This window comes from Xenopus laevis, chromosome 2L (genome assembly GCF_017654675.1).
Source record: "Xenopus laevis strain J_2021 chromosome 2L, Xenopus_laevis_v10.1, whole genome shotgun sequence".
In the NCBI taxonomy this organism is placed as follows: domain Eukaryota; kingdom Metazoa; phylum Chordata; class Amphibia; order Anura; family Pipidae; genus Xenopus; species Xenopus laevis.
The window spans coordinates 137,195,033-137,217,623 of record NC_054373.1 but is presented as its reverse complement, the minus strand read 5'-3'; the positions used below and the strand labels follow the sequence as shown (position 1 = coordinate 137,217,623).

Below are 22,591 nucleotides of genomic sequence, written 5' to 3'. Positions count from 1 at the left end.
ACTAAAGACTAGTTTGCATTAATTAAGATAATGAATGAATGAAGCCTTACAGCCAGTATAATTAGCTTATAGGGTGTAATTAAGACATTAATGGACAATCAATAACCAATAGTTTATATATATATATATTATAAAATAGTTTATATATATATTATACAAATTAAGCTCTGTGCAATTTTAGTAAACATAAGTTATACAATATGATTTGGAATATGAGAGTACTGCATAAGTAGGGAAATGCCAGTAGGTGGCAGTAATACGCTGGACTTAAAGCAGGTTTTCTTAAAAGAAGAGAAAAAAAAGAAAGAAAGAAACAAGGAAAGAGCAGAAATTAAGTCAGTCAAAGAGAAGAACTGAGAGTGAAGGTTGGTGTATGGCAAATGGAGGATCAGAGGATTTAAGATACCACAAAACTATAGAATTTTTAGCAGCTGACAAAATGTTGCTAAGCTTTTGATGAAATCCCTTAAAACAAACCTAATTTATCGTGCAAATGCTGCTGAACACTGTGAATGAACCACTGAAGTACCAGCAGAAGCAAATACAAAGGCATCAGCAGAATGCAGAATCAACTACGCTGTCTAGGACTTTAAAAACATAACAGATGGGCGAAATCAACACACCCATTGATTTGGAAATATTCTCCTGCTTTTCTTGCTCAGAATTTGATGTATTATTTTATATGCGAGATCACTGGCATTTGCATGCGTAACAGCTGAAGATCAGTAATTAACACCTAGGACTGTCTGGATAGCTCTGTTTTGTAATTTCTCTCTGCATCTCAGTTGCAAGAACGCCAGAGTAAGTAAGACTGATTCTGCCTTTTTATCTTCAAAACTGAAGCAAAATACATATTTTATGTTTCATTCAGCAGAATAGCAGGGCTCTAAAATCCAGATGTAGCATGCATAATACTAATTGCCTGGAAAGCCAGACGTGGGAGATGTTTAGTAAGTGAACTGCGTTTTCCTTCTGTATATGAACTTTGTGGATGCTGGCTTTGTTTGAAAACGCTCCCATTTAGTGATGTTCAAGGAGACAAGAATATATTATCTAGTGACTATTTTTTATAATTAAATGTGTGCTTGCCATTTGGATCTTCAAACTCATGTAGTCACTTCTTAAAATGTGCACTGCTTAAGACTTTGTAGGAACTGACTTAATGCAGACACTGTACAAAACAACTCGTCCTACATAAGACAACCATTTTATATTTGGATTTTCCAGAGCTTACATGGTGTGTTTGCTTCCAGTTTTTTTTTTTTAAATCAATTGTCGGCTGAAGAATGTAGAGAGGAAATGATAAGAAGGCTATGTTTGGCATGAATAAAAGAGGATCATTTAACAAAATGGAGCAAAGAAAGCAGCAACTGTTCTCTCCTCACCAGTATTAATGCCCCCCCTTTCCATAATCTGTGCATCAAGCCATTGGTCTGCCTGTTGATTTGTCCCAGAAAGAAAACTGGAATTTAACTGAAAACAGTTGTTATTTGTAAGCTGATGTGGCAACTGCCCTTGCAGAAAAAAGCCCAAGTGTGAAATGACTGAATCCAAGCTGTGATTGTAATACTTCTCAATTGATGATAAACTTTGATGGTTCCTTGGATTTTGGATTTTTTCCAGACTTTGCAAATCCCTGCATTATTTAATATTCATGAATTTCTGCTTGTAAATAGAGATAATGTGAAGCAAAATAAAATTGACAGTTTTTGGGCAAGACAGCTGGCAAGCAATCTACATTAGATTTGTAAATGCAGACACTATTTTCAAAGAGCATCACTTGTTTCTTCCTCTCGATGTGTTGAAAAGCTTTTTTTTTTCATCAGTTAAATTATGGACACAGTCAACAGTCTCTCCCACCCTCCTGTATTACTTATGTTGTTGATGGACCTAGATTTCATATTGTTTACAAACTGCCTCTGAATTTAAAATGCTAACTGCAGTCTGTCTGAGCTTCGGAGAAGAAAATTATCATCTGTATAAACAATAAGAGAAAGAAAAACATGACATCTTCAAAAACTGAAGTCTATCCCATGCAACTGTCATATCTATCTTTCTGCCTGCTGCATTCTCTTCTGTTTCATCTTTAATACAACTATAACCTTTTGGTGGGGTAGCACAGTATATATCCACTCTCTGGGATGTACCTTCTTATGTGTATATTCTTCTCCCTTGGGGGTTTTGGGCAAGCATTAAAAATGTTAAATTATTCAATTTCAGAAGAAAGAGGGGCAAGGATTGTGATTGGCAATATCACTATAGATGCAGAACTTGAGTTGCCAAGAACGGGCAAAAAAAACAATTTTAGGGTGCTGGAGAATTCTGCTCCTAACTTAATTGATGTTGATCAGAATAGTGGGCTGCTGTACACCAAACAGCGAATTGATCGGGAGACGCTTTGCTGGAAAAATACTAAGTGTTTGCTGTCTCTAGAAGTTTTTGTTAATGATAAAGAAATATGCATGATTAAAGTGGAGATCCTGGACATAAATGACAACTCGCCCTATTTTTCCACTGAACAAATTGATCTTGAGATTTCAGAAAATGCATCTCCTGGAACTAGATTTCCTCTGTCAACAGCACAGGATCCAGATTTAGGAGATAACAGTTTGCAGACATATATCATGAAGCGAGCTGATACTGACTTGTTTTCTTTGGACATAAAAACCCGAGGTGATGGTACAAAAATACCTGAGCTAATAATCCAGAAATCTTTAGACAGAGAGGAACAATCTCACCACAAACTAATCCTAGCTGCCCTGGATGGAGGTAAACCTCCAAGGTCAGCCACTCTGCAAATAAATGTTAAAGTTATTGATTCCAATGACAATAGCCCAGTTTTTGAAGCTAAATCTTACACTGTTGAAATCCCTGAAAATTCCCCACTCGGCAAGGTTGTAATTGATCTGAATGCAACAGACTTAGATGAAGGCTCTAATGGAGATATTTTGTATTCATTTAGTGGCTATGCATCTGACCGGGTGTGGGAACTGTTTTCAATTGATGCAAAAACTGGATTAATACAAGTGAAGAGTAATTTAGATTATGAAGAAACCCGGCTAATTGAGATTGATGTGCAGGCCCAAGATCAAGGACCCAACGCTATACCTGTGCACTGTAAAGTGACTGTTAAAATTACCGATATAAATGATAATGTTCCATCTATAAACTTTGTATCAGTCCGCCAGGGAGAAATTAGTGAATCTTCACCACCTGATACAGTTATTGCACTGGTTCGGGTTACTGATAAGGATTCTGGAAAAAATGGTCAGCTACATTGCTGGGTTCAAGGCAATGTCCCTTTCAAACTAGAAGAGAATTATGACAATTTCTACACTGTTCTAACTGACAGACCCCTTGATCGGGAAATGCAGGATGAGTATAATGTTACTATAATTGCAAGGGACCATGGCAACCCACCATTAAATTCTACAAAATCTTTTGTTGTCAAGATCTTAGATGCTAATGACAATCCTCCACATTTCTCTAAACCTTTGTATGTTTTGCAGGTATCTGCAAATAATATTCCAGGAGAATATCTTGGTTCTGTCTTAGCACAAGATCCAGATTTAGGGCAAAATGGCACTGTTTCTTACTCAATCTTGCCATCCTATATTGATGGTGTTTCAATATACACATATGTATCTGTCAATCCAATCAATGGTGCTATCTATGCTCTCAGGACTTATTACTATGAACTGACAAAGTATTTTGAATTCACAGTGCTTGCTCAAGACTTAGGCTCACCAGTTTTAGAAAGCAATGCTACAGTAAGAGTGTCAATACTGGATGTCAATAATAATGCCCCAGTCATTATTTTACCTAATTTACAGAATGATACAGCTGAGATTTTTGTTCCCAGGAACATAGGTATGGGATATATTGTAAGCACAGTTAGAGCAATGGATATTGATTTTGGAGAAAGTGGTCGACTGACTTATGAAATTATACATGGGAATGAAGAGCATCTCTTTGAAATTGATTCAGTAACAGGAGATATTAAACTTCTTCATCCTTATTGGGAGGAAGTTGCTCCAGTAGTAGAGCTAATAGTCAGGGTGACAGATAATGGTAAACCATCACTTTCAACCGTGGCAAAAATCATCCTTAAATCAAACACAGTTTCCTTCCCTGAAGGAGAAACACAAATAACTGGAGAGCAGAGGGACTGGGATATATATTTACCTGTTATTGTAACATTAAGTGCTATTTCTGTAATATTGTTTGCTGCCATGGTGACCATAGTTATAAAGTGTAAGAAAGAAAATAAAGACGCCAGGCCCTACAAAGGCAGAATAGCAGATTCTATTCAACCTCGATTAATGAAAACAAAAAATAAAAAAATAAACAAGAATGACATTATGTTGGTACAGAGCGAAGTAGAAGAAAGAAATGCCATGAATGTTGTGAGTAGCCCATCCCTTGCTACATCTCCAATGTATTTTGATTATCAAAGCAGTTTGCCTCTGAGCTCTTCCCACTCAGAAGTGCTGTACCTGAAGCCTGCATCCAACCTTTTGACTTCTTCACAAGGAAATATAGGATGTCACAGTCTTTCTGAACCAGTTAAAAACACAACTGAGAATAATTCCTCTTGGACTTCTGTATCTCAGGTAGGTAGGCTTTTTTGTGTTTTTTAAGACTAACAAATACAACATTAAAAATTCTGGGGCACATTTATAAAAAACAATGGTAAAAATTGCATTTGTGGGGGAAAAATAATTTTTCTTAGTATTTATATAAAAAAAAGTCAGACTAAACTAGAATCCATGATTGGACCTCATTTATTATTAAAAAAAACGATTTTAGTGGATCGGGAACAAACTTGATAAAATCTAGTGCAAACCTGAGTTCTTTTCCGAATCACTCTATATTTTTGGGCTTTTTAACCTGAAATAGTTAGATTTTTGGGCTATGGAAATGTCCAAGTAGGATAGGCACCACTTTCATTGACATATATACAACCTCTGCAGGTTGAAGATGCGGATTTTCAGATTTGAGGTATAATAAATATCGAAAATTTATATTTTTCCCCCCACAAAAAAACAGATTTTATAATAAAAAAACTTGAATTCGGACTTTAATAAATAAACCCCTTTAATATTCACGACTTGGCACATATCTGTAAAACAGCATGAATAGGTATCTCTTGATGTTATCTTGTGTAATCTGCCATTTTCCATGCATTTTCAATACAAATAAGGTGGCATAATTTTTAAACTGTGGAAAAAAAGTCCCAACAAACTGTCTCTTTTCATCTCTTTTTTGTGGTTTTACTGCGATTTATGTTAAATCTGCCTTCAAGGGTAATGGTACAATACGCATGTTGATTGCTGTCATGTTGCAGGGTAAACCAGAGCTCAAAATAATTATTGCCAATGGTTTCCTTTTATAGTTGATGGGAATCTATAGCCTATGACAAACAGGAAGGAGAACATGAGTGAGCATAACAGGAGGCAGGCATCAGTATTCTTGAACTTGTGTGTCAGTGGTTGCAAGTGCAGCCATTTTGATCAGCACTTCTTGCCCTTAGAAGACTTCTTGTGGGTCAATAACAAAAACAAAAAAACATAAATACTGTTTGCAAATGGGTAGTATTTATGTATCAGTATATTATAATGTTTGTATAACTTGAACTTTTTTTAAAGTTAAAGGACTATTCCACCTAAAAACTGTTTTTATTTTACATAATGAAAGAAATTGCATTTCTGACTAACCTTTACATATACATTAAATAAACATGTTCAATGGGTTTAAAGATATTTGTAAATGCATTTCTACTGGTTGTTTTTATTCTCAGCCCTGAATCAACCTAACAGAAGCCAGCTCATTAAAAGTCCTGGAGGGAAATTGACTTTTGAATAGGAGGATTAACAAATACTGCTTTTAAATGCAATAACATTTACAAATATCTTTAACATTAGTAAAAATGTTTAATTTACATTGGAAAGTTGCTTTGAATATAAAAAAATGAGGACTATTAGAATTAATAGACCTACAATAGGAATATTTTAAGCTCTTGATGAGGTAGAAGCCAGTGTCCCAGAATTTAGCCACTATTGCATTTAATATGTAAAACAGAGCACATCAGAATAACTATTAAAGGGCATGTAAAGTCTAAAATAGAATAAGGCTAGAAATGTTGTATTTTGTATACTAAATATAAACATGAACTTACTGCACCACAAGCCTAATCAAACAAATAATTTATGCTTTCAAAGTTGGCTACAGGGGGTCACCATCTTGTACATGCTCAGTGTAGTCTGGGCTGCTTAGGGATCGTCATAAACAAAGCTGCTTGAGTTCTGCATGGCTGGGAAGTAAGGCGGGGGCTCCCCCTGCTGTTCATAAGTATGATTGTTTCCCTGCTCAGCAGTTAGGGACCATCTGACAATTCCTATCCACAGCAGTAAATGAAGGGAGAATTTCACTGCATACAGTCAGGTTTCTTATAAAAATGGTACACCTTTTTTAATAAAAGTATATTGGAGATAGGTTTCTTTTTCATTAAAGGAACAGTAACACCAAAAAATTGAAGTGTTTTAAAGTGATGAAAATATCATGTAGTGTTGCCCTGCACTGGTAAAACTGATGTGTTTTGCTTCAGAAACACTACTATAGTTCATATAAACAAGCTGCTGTGGAGCAATGGCGGAAATTGAAAAACGGCTATATGGCACAGGTTAACTAATGGATAACAGATAACACCATTAGACAGACAGAGCTTATCTGCTATCTGCTGTGTAACTTGAGCTTTTTCTCCTTTGAATAGCTGCCCCATTGCTACACAGCAGCTTATTTATATAAACAATAGTAGTGTTTCTTAAGCAAACACAGCAGTTTTACCAGTGCAGGGCAACACTGCATTATATTTTTATTACTTTGAAGCACTTTTATTTTTTGACGTTACTGTTCCTTTAAAGAAAATAAAAATGGGATTTTATTTTTTTGCCTTTACATGCCCTTTAATGATGTGTTTAGTTCATTGTGGGACATACCCATTGATACCAATGCATTGAAAAATATTACATATATTCTGTATTCCTATATTTCTTTGAACATACACAGTATATAGATTTTTTGCATAGTTGCATGTTGAAGGGATACTTTCAGATATGAACGGATTCCATATTGTAGGAAAGTATTTTCAAGCAATATACTGTAGTGAGGCTAAGCTTAAAATTGCATGTGCTGTTTTTAGTGCCACTTGGAAGCAATTTTCTTTGCCACTTGTAACTTTCTTTTGCAGTATTTCCTGATTAGGTGTGGATTAGAAAGTACTGGATGGATTGCAATGAAGCTTTCATCTCTCCTGCTGCTAAAATCAGTGTATGCAATGCCACAGTATTTTAAATTCTGTCAGTACATTGTGTATTCATTTACATTTGAAAAAAAATGTTTTCCCAGAACAGTTCTGATATAAACCACGTAATATTGAATTTAAAATGTTTGCAGTGTTGATGAAATTGTTATTTTATTACCTTAACACTAGACATCCACCTGTGCTTGAGGCTACATTGTCTGTAATTTATGTCAGCAAATGGGCAATTCAGTTCTAATATTTAAAGTCAAACAAACAACCTGCAGCCACATTAGAAAATAAAAGCCAAAGTTCTTGGCCAGAGATGTTATTGACAGAGTTATCCCAGTAAGAGTTGCTTTTTCTAGATAAACACTGTATTGCTGATTTCTATTGCTTGGCATAGTGTGAGTGTGATGCATAGCAACAATGAAACTGAACAGCTTATTGCTTAGCTGTTGCTGACCCATTTCCTGTCTGCATTATTTAAATAGTGGGAGTTCACTCATGCTATATCCTTAAGGACTTTAAATATAAATGACCTTTTATTTTGTTGATGTAACCGATCACCTTTAATGGCTGTTTAATGTTAAAAGTACCTAGGCAGTGTCACTTTAGCACACTGGAGCACATGGGCAAATTTGCCCATGGGCAGTAACCCGTGGCAACCAATTAAATTGCTGCATTCATTGTTCTACTTGCATCTGGCTTTAAAAAGCTATTCACTGATTGGTTGCTATGGGTAACTGCCCATGGGCAAATTTGCCCAGTGTTGATAAATGAGCCCCACTGGCATAACTATATGGAGGGGGATTTCTTAAAGGAACAGTTCAGTGTGAAAATAAAAACTGTGTATATAGATAGGCTGTGCAAAATAAAAAATGTTTCTAATATAGTTAGTTAGCCAAAAATGTAATGTATAAAGGCTGGAGTGACTGGATGTCTAATAAAACAGCCAGAATCCAACTTCCTGCTTTTCAGCTCTATAACTCTGAGTTAGTCAGCGACTTGAAGGGGGGCCACATGGTACATTTCTGTTCAGTGAGTTTCCAATTGATCCTCAGCATTCAGCTCAGATTCAAAAGCAACAGATATGACCCATGTGGCCCCCCCTCAAGTCTCTGATTGGTTACTGCCTGGTAACCATGGTAACCAGTCAGTATAAACCAAGAGAGCTGAAAAGCAGGAAGTAGAGTCCTGACTGACATGTTATACATCAAATAACTCCAGCCTTTATACATTACATTTTTGGCTAACTAACTATATTAGAAACATTTTTTATTTTGCACAGCCTATCTATTTACACAGTTTTTATTTTTATACTGAACAATTCCTTTAAAGCTATAGAGGAAACAGAGACCCCCCAGTGACCACAGGGTCTGCTTCCTCTATAGCTTTAACCCCCATTTGAAGAAAAAAGTCACCATAAGAAAAAATGGCCATTGGCTTTAATGCAATAGGACAAAAAAGTTGCCATAAGAAAAAATGGCAATTGACGCTAATGCATTAAGATCAAAAAGTCGCCATAAGAAAAATATCCCTTTGATTTTAATGCATTTGGAGTGAGAAAAAAGTCATGCAGGAAAAAATTGTTGTGCTTATAAGCCTCTTTCTGACTTTAATGTGTTTCAGCAAATTTTGCCGTTTTGTAAATTTTTCCGCAGTTTCCCAAATTTTTCAGAGAAACAAAACTGAACAGATTTGTTCATCACTAATGGTATATGACCAGCTGGGTCGGTTGGTAGGTGGTGGGAGGGAGGACGGGGTAGGTGCATGCTGGGCCCATCCAAAAATTATTTTGCAGGGGGCCAGGCAAACCATTGCTACGCCATTGTGTGCAGTTTTTGTATTGTACCATTTTAGATTAGGTTCATCAATTTTTGCCAAATTAATAACGTTAATGTTAGGTAAATTACCTGTATATAGATACAGGTAATTTACCTAACATTAACATTATTAATTTGGCAAAAAAAGGATTTTTAAATTAACAATTGCTTTATAGCTGTAGAATGGACTCAAAATAAGCACTTAGGAGCAAATTTACTTACCTTAGAAGTTGCGCCAGCATTGGCTTCGCTGCACTTCACCAGGCGAAGTTTCACCAGAGAACAGCTAATTCACTAAAATCCGAAGTTGTGCTCAGGGAGGTGAAAGGTAGAGAAGTTGCGTTAGCATTACTTCGTCAAGCAAAGCGAAGTTACGCTAGCGATGCCTAATTTGCATACGGTGCCAAGTTAACGTACAATGGACGTATATGTAGCAGCAAATACATTACACTACACAAGCCTGGGAAAGCTTCATAAAATAAAATAGAGTTGTTATTTTGCCCTATACACGTGCCCACTGTATGCCAGTTCAAGAAGATTTTATTTCCAGGGATGCATTTGCATGTTGCAGAATCAGACACTGCTGACATCTAATGACATGTGATCTAACACAATAACTGGCATGGGATCATTGCCTGGGATTTCATGCAATTTGCACCTACACTGATGTCAAAAAATCACTTATTTTTATTATTATTTATTTGGTAGTGTCTAGTACAGGTGTTGACCTGTTATCTGGAAACCCATTATCCATAAAGCTCGAAAATTAAGGAAAGGCTGTCTACCATAGTCTCCATTTTATCCAAATATTTAGAATTTTTAAAAATGATTTCCTTTTTCTATGTAATAATAAAACTATTGGAAGCAAAACCAGCCTTTTAGATTAATTTAGGGGCAGATTTATCAAGGGTCGAATTTAAAAGTATTGGGAGTTTTTTTTAAACTCCCATCACCTTTAAATTCGACTAAAAAAAGACCAACCAAAATTTATTTTAAAAAAATCGAATTTTTTAACTTCAGTTGAATAGCCTGTATTCAATTCAAGTCGAAGTATGTTCCAAAAAAACCTTTGATTTTTCAAAGTCCACCAAGTGACTCCAATTAGGTTCTATGAGGTCCCCCATAGGCTAAAACAGCAATTCGACAGATTTTAGATACCTAAATTTCAATTTACAAATTATCAATTTTTTTCTAAAATTTGATTAGAAAATGGACTATTCCCTAGTCAAAGTACACTAAAATTACCATAAAATTCAAATTTAAAAATATGTTTACATGATTTTCTAGTAAGCTTAAGGTATGAAGATCCAAATAACAGAAAGATCCATTATCCAGAAAACCTAAGGTCCCACGCATTCTGGATAACAGATCCCATACCTGTAGTAACAGGAAAGGTAAAAATACGTTTACATAGCTTTTACAGAATAAGTGTTTATTTCAGTTTCCAGACAGTATAACAAGGTTTAAATAATTTTTATACAACAGGTATATAAATAAATACATAAAAGTAAAATGACAATAATGGTTTTATAAAAACAATGATAAATAATAGGGTTTTGCTATGAGCATGAGAATGGCTTTGTGTGTAGTTGACTTTTTCATAATGCATTCCATATAGCATTTAACAATTTAATATTTGATCTTCTTACATACTTGCATTTTCTTCAAATAAATGTGGGATTAAAGCTTGTGTTATCTACATCTAAAATATTGTAAGCACTTAGTTTCTCAATTAATACTAATACATTTGATTACAGTGATGAAAGATGCAGTAATCTTTAATCCATTCCTGTGTTTTTGTCTTTTTTTCTCCCTATATCATCCTGTAAAATCAGCAAATTAATGCAATGTAATAGTGTCTATGTACAGTATAAATCAATATAGTTTTACAATAAGTTACAGTATGTGAAATACACTGCATATCAAGTTAGTGTAGTGTTATAACTTGGGGGCAGATTTACTAAGGGTCGAATTTCGAAGTTAAAAAAACTTCGAAATTCGACCCTCGAATTGAAATCCTTCGACTTCGTATATCCAAGTCAAAGAATTTTTAGCATATTCGAATAGAATAGAATTTTTAACGAATAGAAATCGTACGATCGAACGATTAATTAGTTAGAATCAAACGATTCGAACATTTTTTAGCCGAAGGATTTCTATTCGATCAAAAAAAAAAGTGCTGTGGAAGGTGCCCATAGGCTAACATTGCACTTTGGTAGCTTTAATTTGGCGAAGTATGAAGTCGAAGTTTTTTTTAAAGAGACAGTACTTCGATTATCGAATGGTCGAATAGTCTAACGATTTTTACATGAATCGAAGTGAATTCGAAGTCGTAGTATCCAATTCGATGGTCGAAGTATTCAAAAAATTACTTTGAAATTTAACTTTTATAACTTCGAAAATTCATTCGAGCTTAGTAAATCTGCCCCTAAGTGTTTTTTGTGGTTTTTACACATAGGGGCAAATTTACATAGGGTCGAATATCGAGGGTTAATTAACCCTCGATATTCAACTGCCAAATGTATATCCTTCGACTTTGAATTTTTAGTTTGAATCGTTCCATATGAAGTCTAAGTCGTAGTCGAAGGTCGAAGTAGCCTATTCGATGGTTGAAGTAGCCAAATTCGACCATTCGAAATTCTAAGTTTTTTTTCTTCTATTCCTTCACTCGAGCTAAGTAAATGGGCCCCTTAGACAAAACTAGATAAAAGCTTTTGAGGTCCAATAGAAGTCAATGGGAGCTGCGCTGTTCTTTTTGAACCACTTTAAATCAATTTGGACTTTAAGAGGTTTTTGGGATTTTTTCCCTTTGAATTAACTGAAAAACTAAAAATTTTTAGGTTTTTGAAGTATTTGGATTTTTTAGCGCAGAGTTCAGTGTAGCTTTCCATTCATACTTTTTTTTTAATCAGATGTTTTAATAAATATCATGACATTTGGAAAGGGTTATTTATTAAACCTCAATTTTGATAAAGGTTTTGGTTGATTTTTTTTGAGTAGAAACTCAAATTTTTAGAGACAAAAAACTCAAATTTTTCAATATTTATTATACCCCAAAGCTGCTAAAAGTCAGAATTAGAAAATCTCAAACCCGCCAAGGTCATATAGAAGTCAATGACAGATGTCTGTTTTACAATTGGAAGATACTGTAATTTGCTTCATGGTGATAAGCCGACCCAACTTTTTCAAATTATTTTATTGATAAATAAGATAAAATCGTGGATGGGAGTTTGGTCGAGCTTGGTTTAATAAAAAGATTAGAAAAATGTTAAGTTTTAGTAAACAACCCCCTTAGAGTTTATGAGTTTTAAAAACCAATAAAACCAAGAAACTTATAACAAAAGTTGATAAATAAGCCCCCATATGAGGGTTTTTATGGAAGTTGAAAAAGTAAAATTTTTGTTGGAAATTCTGCAAATTTTAGGGGCCGATTCACTAACTTCGAGTGAAGGATTCGAAGTGAAAAAACTTCGAATTTCAAAGTTTTTTTTGGGCTACTTCGACCATCGAATGGGCTACTTCGACCTTCGACTACGACTTCAAATCGAAGGATTCGAAGTAAAAATCGTTCGACTATTCAACCATTCGATAGGCGAAGTACTGTCTCTTTAAAAAAAACTTCGACCCCCTAGTTCGCCATCTAAAAGCTACCGAAGTCAATGTTAGCCTATGGGGAAGGTCCCCATAGGCTTGCCTAACTTTTTTGGATCAAAGGATATTCCTTCGATCGTTGGATTAAAATCCTTCGAATCGTTCGATTCGAAGGATTTTTTCGTTCGATCAAAGGAATATTCCTTTGATCATTCGATCGTAGTATCTCCGCTAAATCCTTCGACTTCGATATTCGAAGTCGAAGAATTTCAATTCCCAGTCGAATATCGAAGGTTAATTAACCCTCGATATTCGACCCTTAGTGAATCAGCCCCCTAAAGTCTGTTTGGTATAGTTTTACACGTTTATCATTACTTGACATATTTTCATAGTTTTTTCTTAGCTTGTTTTGTAAAATAATCCCAATGACAAAGTTAACCCTTTTTCTTCTATGATTTGTCAGGGAAATGGTGTCAACACAAGATGTTGTATGTTGATGTTTGCACATTTGCAACCTTATTTGCAACCAATATGTCATTCTTTTTGCCAGAATAATTAGCATTTTTGCATAATACTTCCAGCTAAATATTTTATGTTTGCTCATATGTGAACAACTGTTTACACTTGCCAATTGTTGTTAAAATATATATGCCAGCATTTGTGGTGGGTTTATGACAGTGGTTATTTTAGCTGGGGCTGCAACTTTTTGCTAGTGGAGGAGGCAGAGGACAAGACAGATTGCGGCAGCATATGACATTGCTTTCGCTCTTCCTGTAAATGTTAAGTGGTCCTCTATCCCTGCTAGGATCAGACTGCCAAGGAATTTTAGAATCTGTATCTTTTATTTGGATGGGCTGCTTTTGACTTTTTTAATTTCTTCCTTTAGCTAAAATTTATATATTGAGAACTATGTTTTTTGGGTGCTTGAGATTTTCCCCAAAATATGTTGATTTCTTTTCATTTTCACACTAGATTTTTTTCTTTCATAAAATATATTTTTTGACATAAAAGTAAAAATATTCAGTAGGAACATGTATTTTTAAGATTGTTTGAAAGAAGGCATTTTCAGACTGCAATGCAATGCTTTTAATAAACTGGGAGCCATTGAGAGATGTGTTAAAATGAAGAGTTTGAGAATAAATTTGAGGGAACAGGGAGATGAAGTTCACATGAGCTTTGTAGGTTGAGGTCATCGTTTTGAATGCAGTTTTTAAGAAATGTAAGCTTAATATGATGTCAGCCAGAATTTGGAGATAAATTATCAGGGATTTATAGCACTTCTTTAGCACTTCAGAGGTAGCAGTACCAAACTTCCAAAATGATTCCCTCATTTAAGTATTGTAATATATACTCTTAATGGTAAATAAAGTGTTAAAAGTTTTCACAGAAATATATTAGAGAATGAATTAAAAAGTTGGTGCCATCTGGAGTACGAGAAGGGTGCATTTCTGAGTCATTTATGAGACATGTTTTTAAATATAGCTTGCTGGATTTTGTAATAGAATAATGTGAGTAAAGATATATCTAAGAGTACTCCAAAGTAGCCATTCTGTTGAAGAAGTTACAACAAAGAGTATGTTTGTACACTCATTATTCTTTCCCACTGAAATATATTTCTTAAAGATAATAGATCATTTTGTTTTCTGTTGCTTTCAATTCATAAAATGCTTTTGTGATTTGTTTTTGGCCACTTACACCTTCCATTTCCTCCATTTTTGAGAAATAGTAGTTTTCCACCATGATTCCCACATTTTTAGTAGCTAACAAAGTGTCCACCTTTTCACTCCACCATTAATAAGATGGTTTCCTAATTACATATACTCGAATAATTTGACTTAAGTATGTTAACTTTAGTATGCAGGGATGGCTTGTCATTTTTTTATCAAAGTTTACCAGTAAAGTTTTTTTATCAGTAATAATATTTACCTATTAGTAAAACATTTCTAAAAGTTTAGGATTTAACAATTTATATTCCTGAGTGCAAAGGAGGCCCATAGGCCAAACATTGAGGGTGCACATGTAAGAGGTGAGTAAGTGCCATGCATTTGTCTGCATAGGACTGCTATAGCAGGGAACTGCTTCAGAGAGTACTTGAATTTAAAAGTGTTATCGAAAGAAAAAGTCCATACTGCCGTGCAGATGTGATTTCTAAAAGACATTTCTAATTCTTGGTTCCTTCAATATTTAAAAGTAAACGTAATTGGGCCCCCTCCAGCACAGAAAAGGTAAGCATTTGGGTGTGGCATTAGAAACTATGCTGTTTGCTCATATAATTAAAGAATCATATGATTTATAACTGAATGATCATAGGCAAAAAAAAAACAAGCTCAGTATCCCATCATAGTTACATTCCTACATGTGGGTTAAAAAAAGACAAGTGCTTGTCAAGTACAACCTTTCCCCAAGATCCTCTTGCATCACTGGAATGAAGAAGAAAAATATATACTAAGACATATATATATACTACATATAGATCTGGAGAGAGAGAGAGACACACACTTGAACATATGCACGCACAGTATATAAAAATCCACTTACATACATAAACTAACGGGAGCCCTAAAGATTTCTGTAGCTTTGTGTATTTTGTCTGTCCAGATCCCCATTAAGGTAGCCTGGTGAAATTTGTGTTTCTCAAGTCTAAAAGACTCTTAAGGTCAATTGTCCTGTTTTCTATGTGAAATAAGGCCCCCTCCACCATTGGTCCATTGTTGTACCAAAACAATTTAATTCAGTGTATAACTCGTATTTATGTTTTTATTCCCCAAATGCATAACCTTGCATTTTTCATTGTTAAATGATTCTGGCAAAAACATATCCCTTACTATCCCTTTTAAATATTTTCTTCCACGGACTAACAAGCCTATAGTCATAAAGCTAAAACAAATAAATGGGTTTGGAAACAGCAGAGCCATTTCCTTTAATACCCTAGGGTAAATAACATTGGACCTTTGGTTACCTTCACATGTTCTAGTCTTTTTCAAAATGTCCACTTAGTCAGCCAGGTGCCTGTACATAAGTTAATTGAACTGGGCATGTTATAAAGGAAGCTTTCATGAAATATGTTTCTCAGCAGTTTAAACTTAAGATACATAGTTGTTTAAAAACTCTGCCTTCTACCTACTTCCATCAACCAATATACCTGCCTCTAATACCAAGGTTGTATGTAATCTCGGAGCTAACCTTTCTATTAAACCATGAGTTTTGCTTTGATATGTGCCTGTGTAAAACCAGCCTCAGTAGGATTGGAAAGTTCGGTGTATTTAAAATCTAAAATTAAAAAATTAAAATTTTTCATGGTTCTGTCCAATCTTTATATTTTTTTTTACACATTCATAACATTTTTATTATGTTAAATCTATCATTACTGCTTAGCAGGTTCAACTGTAATACTTGGCTAAAACAGAGTCTGAATCTTGAATGGATTTCTTACTTTCGGTTATCTCTCCTTGTAATAAACATTGGTATTAACCAGAGCATTCGATCAATGTCTATCCATGCAATATGTCCACCAAGATTATTGCTGATTGCTTAGCAACCACTTATGAACAGAACCACTGTAAGAATTATTCAATAACACTGAATTTAATTAAACCAATTTGTGTTACAAATGTGCCATAAGTCAAATTTTTTAACAAAGCTATTTTGTGAAGATTAATAAATATGTTGTTTTTTTATAATGTATGTAGAGGGGCTGTGTGTGTATTGTGTAATTAGCATTGCTTTTACATAAATAACTCTTAATTAACCCAATATCTTTGTACCAGTGAATTTCTTGTGTGAATAATACTTTACCAGGGTATATTGGAAATGGATATCAAATATGAATTCTGTTTTGGTAATCCTTATGTCTAAAAACTTGATACCATTTTCACAGTTTTGCATAAATGTTCTGTAATTTGATATGCAGATTTTAAGATCATAAAGGCTGTTCTGCTTTGATGATCATGAACAAGATTACATTGCTAAAGCTGTAAAGTACATTGTGTGTTCTCTTGTTCTCTCCTGAGCTCTCAGTCATTACAGTGGAGAAAATGACACACTATGAGTATAGCAAAAATGTTCCCAGAAAACGTCCAGCATTAAATTGTTATTAAAATGATTACTGGCATTCTTATAGTTTGCATTTTTCTATTCAAAGAAAATATCATTCCAAGTATTTTTAAGTATGTAAACAAACCTTTCACAGATTGTTTTAATTATTATGTATAGTATATGCAATATTATACTTCAGTAAGGAGGTTTTAACCATTTCCTAAAATCAGATACAAATAAAGCATGCTGAAAGCGATCCTGTCATCAGAAAGCATGTTTTTTTTTAATCAAAACGCAATAGTGCTACTCCAGCAGAATTCTGCACTGAAATCCATTTCTAAAAAGAGCAAACAGATTTTTTTATATTCAATTTTGAAATCTGACATGGGGCTAGACATTTTGTCAATTTCCCAGCTGCCCCCAGTCATGTGACTTGTGCCTGCACTTTAGGAGAGAAATGCTTTCTGTCAGGCTGCTATTTTTCCTTCTCAATGTAACTGAATGTGTCTCAGTGGGACATGTGTTTTTACTATTGAGTGCTGTTCTTAGATCTACCAGGCAGCTGTTATATTGTGGTAGGGGGCTGTTATCTGGTTACCTTCCCATTGTTCTTTTGTTGGCTGCTGGGGAGAAAAATGGAGGGGGGGGGTGATATCACTCTAACTTGCAGTACAGCAGTAATTGAAGTTTATCAGAGCACAAGTCACATGACTTGGGGCAGCTGGAAAATTGACAATATGTCTAGCCCCATGTCAAATTTCAAAATTGAATATAAAAAAATCTGTTTGCTCTTTTGAGAAATGAATTTCAGTGCAGAATTCTGCTGAAGCAGCACTATTAACTGATTCATTTTGAAAAAAATGTTTTCCCCATGACAGTATCCCTTTAAAGTTGAGAACAAATAATGAACATGTTTAGGAACTTTTTGATAGGTCTTTAAATGGTAAATAGTGTTTATAAATATAAAGGTAGTAGATTTCCATGGGTTGGTCTAGGCTATGATCAATATGTTATTACAGATGTTTGGTTTGTATTAGTCTGTAGACTCAGATAACAAAAAGGCATAGTGCCTATTTAAATTAGAAGCTTAGACAACAGATAATAGTTATTGGGTTCACATATACGTTCCACCTCAATTTACATGCAATCTAAAGTTGTTCCCAAAGCTCTAAACCAGCTTCAAGAGTCTTGCATCTAAAAATAAAACTTCCAAACTTCTGTACATGATTTGAAGATTGTAATATAGAGCTTTATTGTGGATCTCTATGGATTGAGAGTCAGAGTTATTGGTAGCAAAATATTCCCTTAGTAACATGAAAAATCACAATTTTATTTGTAAAAGATTATTGAATTTGGTTTAGTTGTGCCCACTTTGGGCATTTTGTTTAAATACTTTTCCTCCCTATGGTGCCAGTCTTATCTTTACTCACACAAAAAAAAATAATAAACAACAAGAAAATGTGTAGGAAACAAAAGAAGAGCTTTGCAAGACTATAGTCAGACTTGCACTATGTTTCTGTTGCAGCCTTGGTATCAGGCTACCCTTTTTACCTTTAGTAGTATAGAGAATGAGAACCTGCTTGCCTCATATCTCTTAAAATATTATATTTTCTTCTTTAATAATGTTGCATTGTGCCTTTTGTTTTTAATTTTTAACACAATTCCTGATATAAAGAATCAAATAAGCTTATGTATGATGTAAAAATCATAGAACCATCAATTACATGATAAGAGTGTTTCTCTATTTCAGGCATAAGCAATACGAGAAGCAATAGGAAAGCTAGAGATGCAGATGAATAAAGATTTTCTTTTTTTTTCCTTATATTTCACATTATTAGATATTGTTAACTAGCAGGGAATTGTTAAAAAGTCATTTACATTTGAGTAACAAAAATACTGAATGACAATTGATAAAAAGGGTAGTATTTTGATATCTATCCTCGATAAAAAATACTGACAAACTGGTAGCTTGGACACATAAATTCTGGGTAAATTAGTAAATGGTAGGCAGGCAGCATAGGTCAAAGAAGCAATAAGAATAAGTGACGCCACGGCTCTTCAGGAACACAGTCAATTATACACAGTACATTCCAGCCCAGGGGTAACCATTTCAGCATACAAAACATAAATCATAAAACAAAAACCTGACTCTACCTTCACACATTTGAAGAGGTCCCTTACTAATCTGGGCCCCTTGTGGACAACCAGCAAAAACAAAACAGTTGGCTCACCCCTGTACTCACAGTACTCTGCCTCCTGGCTTTTCCTCACTCAAGACTCTCTGACATTTGGTCACGGCCTTTCTCTGCCATTTGCAGTGGCAGGCAGCATCCCCCATCACCTCTGGTAGTTCCTCACACAGTCAGTATCCTTCCTGCTCTGTGCCCTGCTCTAAGAGACACACTCCAATTTTCCAATGAAGCTTTCCTGTGGAAAGTGAGTTCCAATCTACCTATTAGACCTGGAGAATGGAGTGTCTGGCTACTACCATCTTTAAACAGAGAATGGATTCTTTAACAACTCCTTTTCTGGAGCATATCTAGGTCCTTGGGGAGAAACTAAAGGCTAGAGTTTCCTACCTTTTCTTGGTCACTTTACCACCAAAAATGTTCCGTATTTTCCTGTCTAGGATTTAATAAGCCACACATAATCGGATATTACATATTTCAGCTGGCTAATTCTTGTAAACATGATCTTTGTTAGTAGAGTTAAGGAATACCAACAGCGGGGGTGATGCTGATAAAAGATGCATTAAAGTGTTTCAAATTCAATCATTAGGTTTCACTGCACCCATCTGCAGAAGAACTGGAGCTTTTATTCATTGACCTTTAGGTATCATTTTTTTTAAATGAATTTTCATACTGATACATAGGATTTATTTACAACATAATTTATATATTATAAATCATTTATATATTATATTTGAGTACCATGATTATTACATAAAAAACAATGTTTGGTAATATTGTGTGCTATATACTGTAAAATGTTTAACCCATCACTGATAAGTATGTTAGCAACGGTGGAGGGTGTTTGGAGCTGTATTTCAGCAACAGTAAAAAAAAAATTTTCTTTACATTTAGAAATGTCTGTTTGCTTTGCCTACAATTTGTTTGGCACAGATGCTCTATATCACAGGTGGAATCCTTCATGCAAATCCCTTAGTATTTTCAAATGTATGACACACAGATGAACTGACATGTTAAATAATAGTTCCTCTTAGAGTAATTGAGACACTTGTTGTGATAAGTGGCTGCAAGTTATACTGTCTTGTGTGAAATTTGCATAGTGGAAAAATATGGTAGCTTGACAATTTAGATTTAAGACTGCTAAAATTCTAATTTTTTTTCTTCTTTTTCCTGTGAAGTTGTTCAGTCATTCAGAAATGATGTATTAACAATGCTTCTCCATTAACTGGATTTGGATGCACCTTATTGACAAGAAATAGCTGTTAACAACAAGTTGGCTAGATGACGCTCAGGCAGGTTAAGAATCCTATTGGATCGAGGACCGAATCAGTTTGTTTATGTGGTCCTTGATCTGACCACCCATATTCTGCTCATTGTGATCCGATTGTTGGGCCCTAGGGACCACGATCAGTCTCTGTATGTATGGCTAGCTTTAGCTAAAAATTTGTCCATTCAGCCTTTATACCACACAGATAAATCACTCCATGTCTACCCAGTTAAAGTCCTGCTTCACACTGTGTTTTGGTATTTTCTATCAGCTCTGGTATCTGAAGACATCTTATATATATGTTATTTACTTATAGACTGAGGATCATGGGATGCCAGGCATTTCTCTACCACTCTAGTCAATAGCAGAAATGGACTGGCAGAGAAAACACTTTGTGTGCCTTTAGTCTAGATTGTCTTTACCTTTAATACTTACACAAGAAATTCCCACAACAAATTTTTACTATATACATATTACATGCTTTATTGAGTGTATCTTGTGTTTATTATGCGTGAAAAATAAGCACAATCTTTATTATTATTATTATTTTTTGCCATTTTTCTCTGGAGTGAACAATCATTATTTGTGGTAGAAGCACATTTTTACATTGATTGACATATTCTGATTATTTTTCAAGTCCCCTATGCTTTTAATGCTTAAAAAACATTCGGTTACAAAGCAACTCGGTCAAGCTTCAAGTAGGCATTGTGTGTATGCGATATGTATGACTAGAGAAGATCTAGTTGTTTTTACTGTACGGGCAGAGTAAAAGGCATTTGACAATATGAGCCTTGTTCAATATAGCCATGTTTCTTATAGCAGATATACAGTTTTGCAGTTATAAAGGTTTAACCCCTTTTAATTGTATGAAAATAAAGTACTAATGCTATGATTCACTAAAATTGGAGCATACCTTTTGCCTGTTATGATATTACCCATTAAGTATTGTATATGAATTTATTTCATTGTCTATATTGTTGGGTACTAAAAAAAAACACCAACAGTAGTAATAGATGAAACCAGTGGTTTTTTTACTTTATTTTATTCTTGAATTTACATAGCATGAAGCCAGTTTTCACTGCATTAGTGCTATTTTTGGAAACTATTTTTTCCTTTATTTAGCTTATACAGTATCTCTCATTTGAATAAAGCAATAATGGTGATCAGCTGATAAAGAGATAGATTTACCAAATCTCATAAGTCTAAAAGAACATGTCATGGGTGGTGTGCACCATTAAAAATATGTTACCTACAGAAACATGTATATACACTTCTTACATATATTTTCCTCCCCTATGGAAATGAAACCCAATGAAAAATATTATGCAATAATTCACATCATGCTTTATGCCTCCTACCATTTAAGCTAATTGCTTATTTAGCATATATAAAGAGCCAGATAACTGTGGGAAAAATTTTAAAATCCATTGTGTAGTATTCTACTGAATGCTTCCTTGTGTTGGATTGCTGTTGTAATGTGATTGTCTCAGTTAACACATGAGATATTCTTAAATTGTAGAATTAAAATAATTGGAACCATAATGCATACAGTGACTTTGAAAGTAAGTTATTAAATTGAGTTGTGAGTAAATGTGTTTTGAGTAAAATATATATATATATATATATATATATATATATATATATATATATACAGTATATTTATTTATAAATTCTGTTAAAATAGGAACAAAGGTAGGATTAATGAAAATGATCTTATAGAGAAAACTATGATTTTAAAGATTAAGCATTTGTGTAAACACTTGCTGTGGATAATTAAACATTACCTTAGGCTTTCTGCATCATTAATTAAGTGTTCTCTCGGTGGAGCTTAAGTGTTTTGAGAGAGTTGCTGAGACTTCATGATGGAATGTTAAAAAATTATCCTCTAACAGTTGAGGTTTCATCAGTATTTCATCTTCAAGGACTAAAGGCATGTTTAGAACACAAGCTGTGTTTTTTATAAGCTCACTCTCTTTTTTTCCTCCGTATTAATTTTCACCATATCTCTTAGATACCTATGAGTCATTCAAAGGGATTCTGGATAAATCTGGCAAAGGTCCTTGGGATTTTGATTGCAGTAAACAATATACTTTTTCACATGCAGAGTGCTGAAAATGCTTAAGCTGTATTAAATGGCTTTTCCTCCCCTTGCACTTGGTGACTCCAGTCATTAATATCATTGTTTGCATACAGTAATTTTACATAGCAACAACTATTAATATGGATGAAATCTAATTATGAAAATGGAATTATCCATATGTGCAGTATTGGTGTTTGCTGTATAGAAATGCATCTACCTTGAATTGCTGAATGTTAATGCATTTTGTTTCCTGTGCCCCTTCCCCCAAGGTTTCTATGCCAGATTTGTAGCTAAATATTTTCT

General features: G+C 34.4%; 1 protein-coding gene across 7 annotated transcripts in view; it reads left to right on the top strand.

Annotated features, from left to right (window-relative positions):
- Positions 1-22,591, top strand: part of pcdh17.L (protocadherin 17 L homeolog) — a 95,347-nt gene that overhangs the window by 9,641 nt on the left and 63,115 nt on the right. For 3 of the 7 annotated variants that reach the window (XM_041582459.1, XM_041582461.1, XM_018247302.2), the window contains exon 1: positions 810-4,613. The exons of the other annotated variants lie outside the window; for them this stretch is intronic. In XM_041582459.1, coding sequence (XP_041438393.1) covers positions 2,142-4,613 — 2,472 coding nt within the window. In that variant the 5' untranslated portion in view covers positions 810-2,141. Of the gene's footprint in view, positions 1-809; positions 4,614-22,591 lie in introns of those variants that run through there. 7 annotated transcript variants of the gene reach the window in all.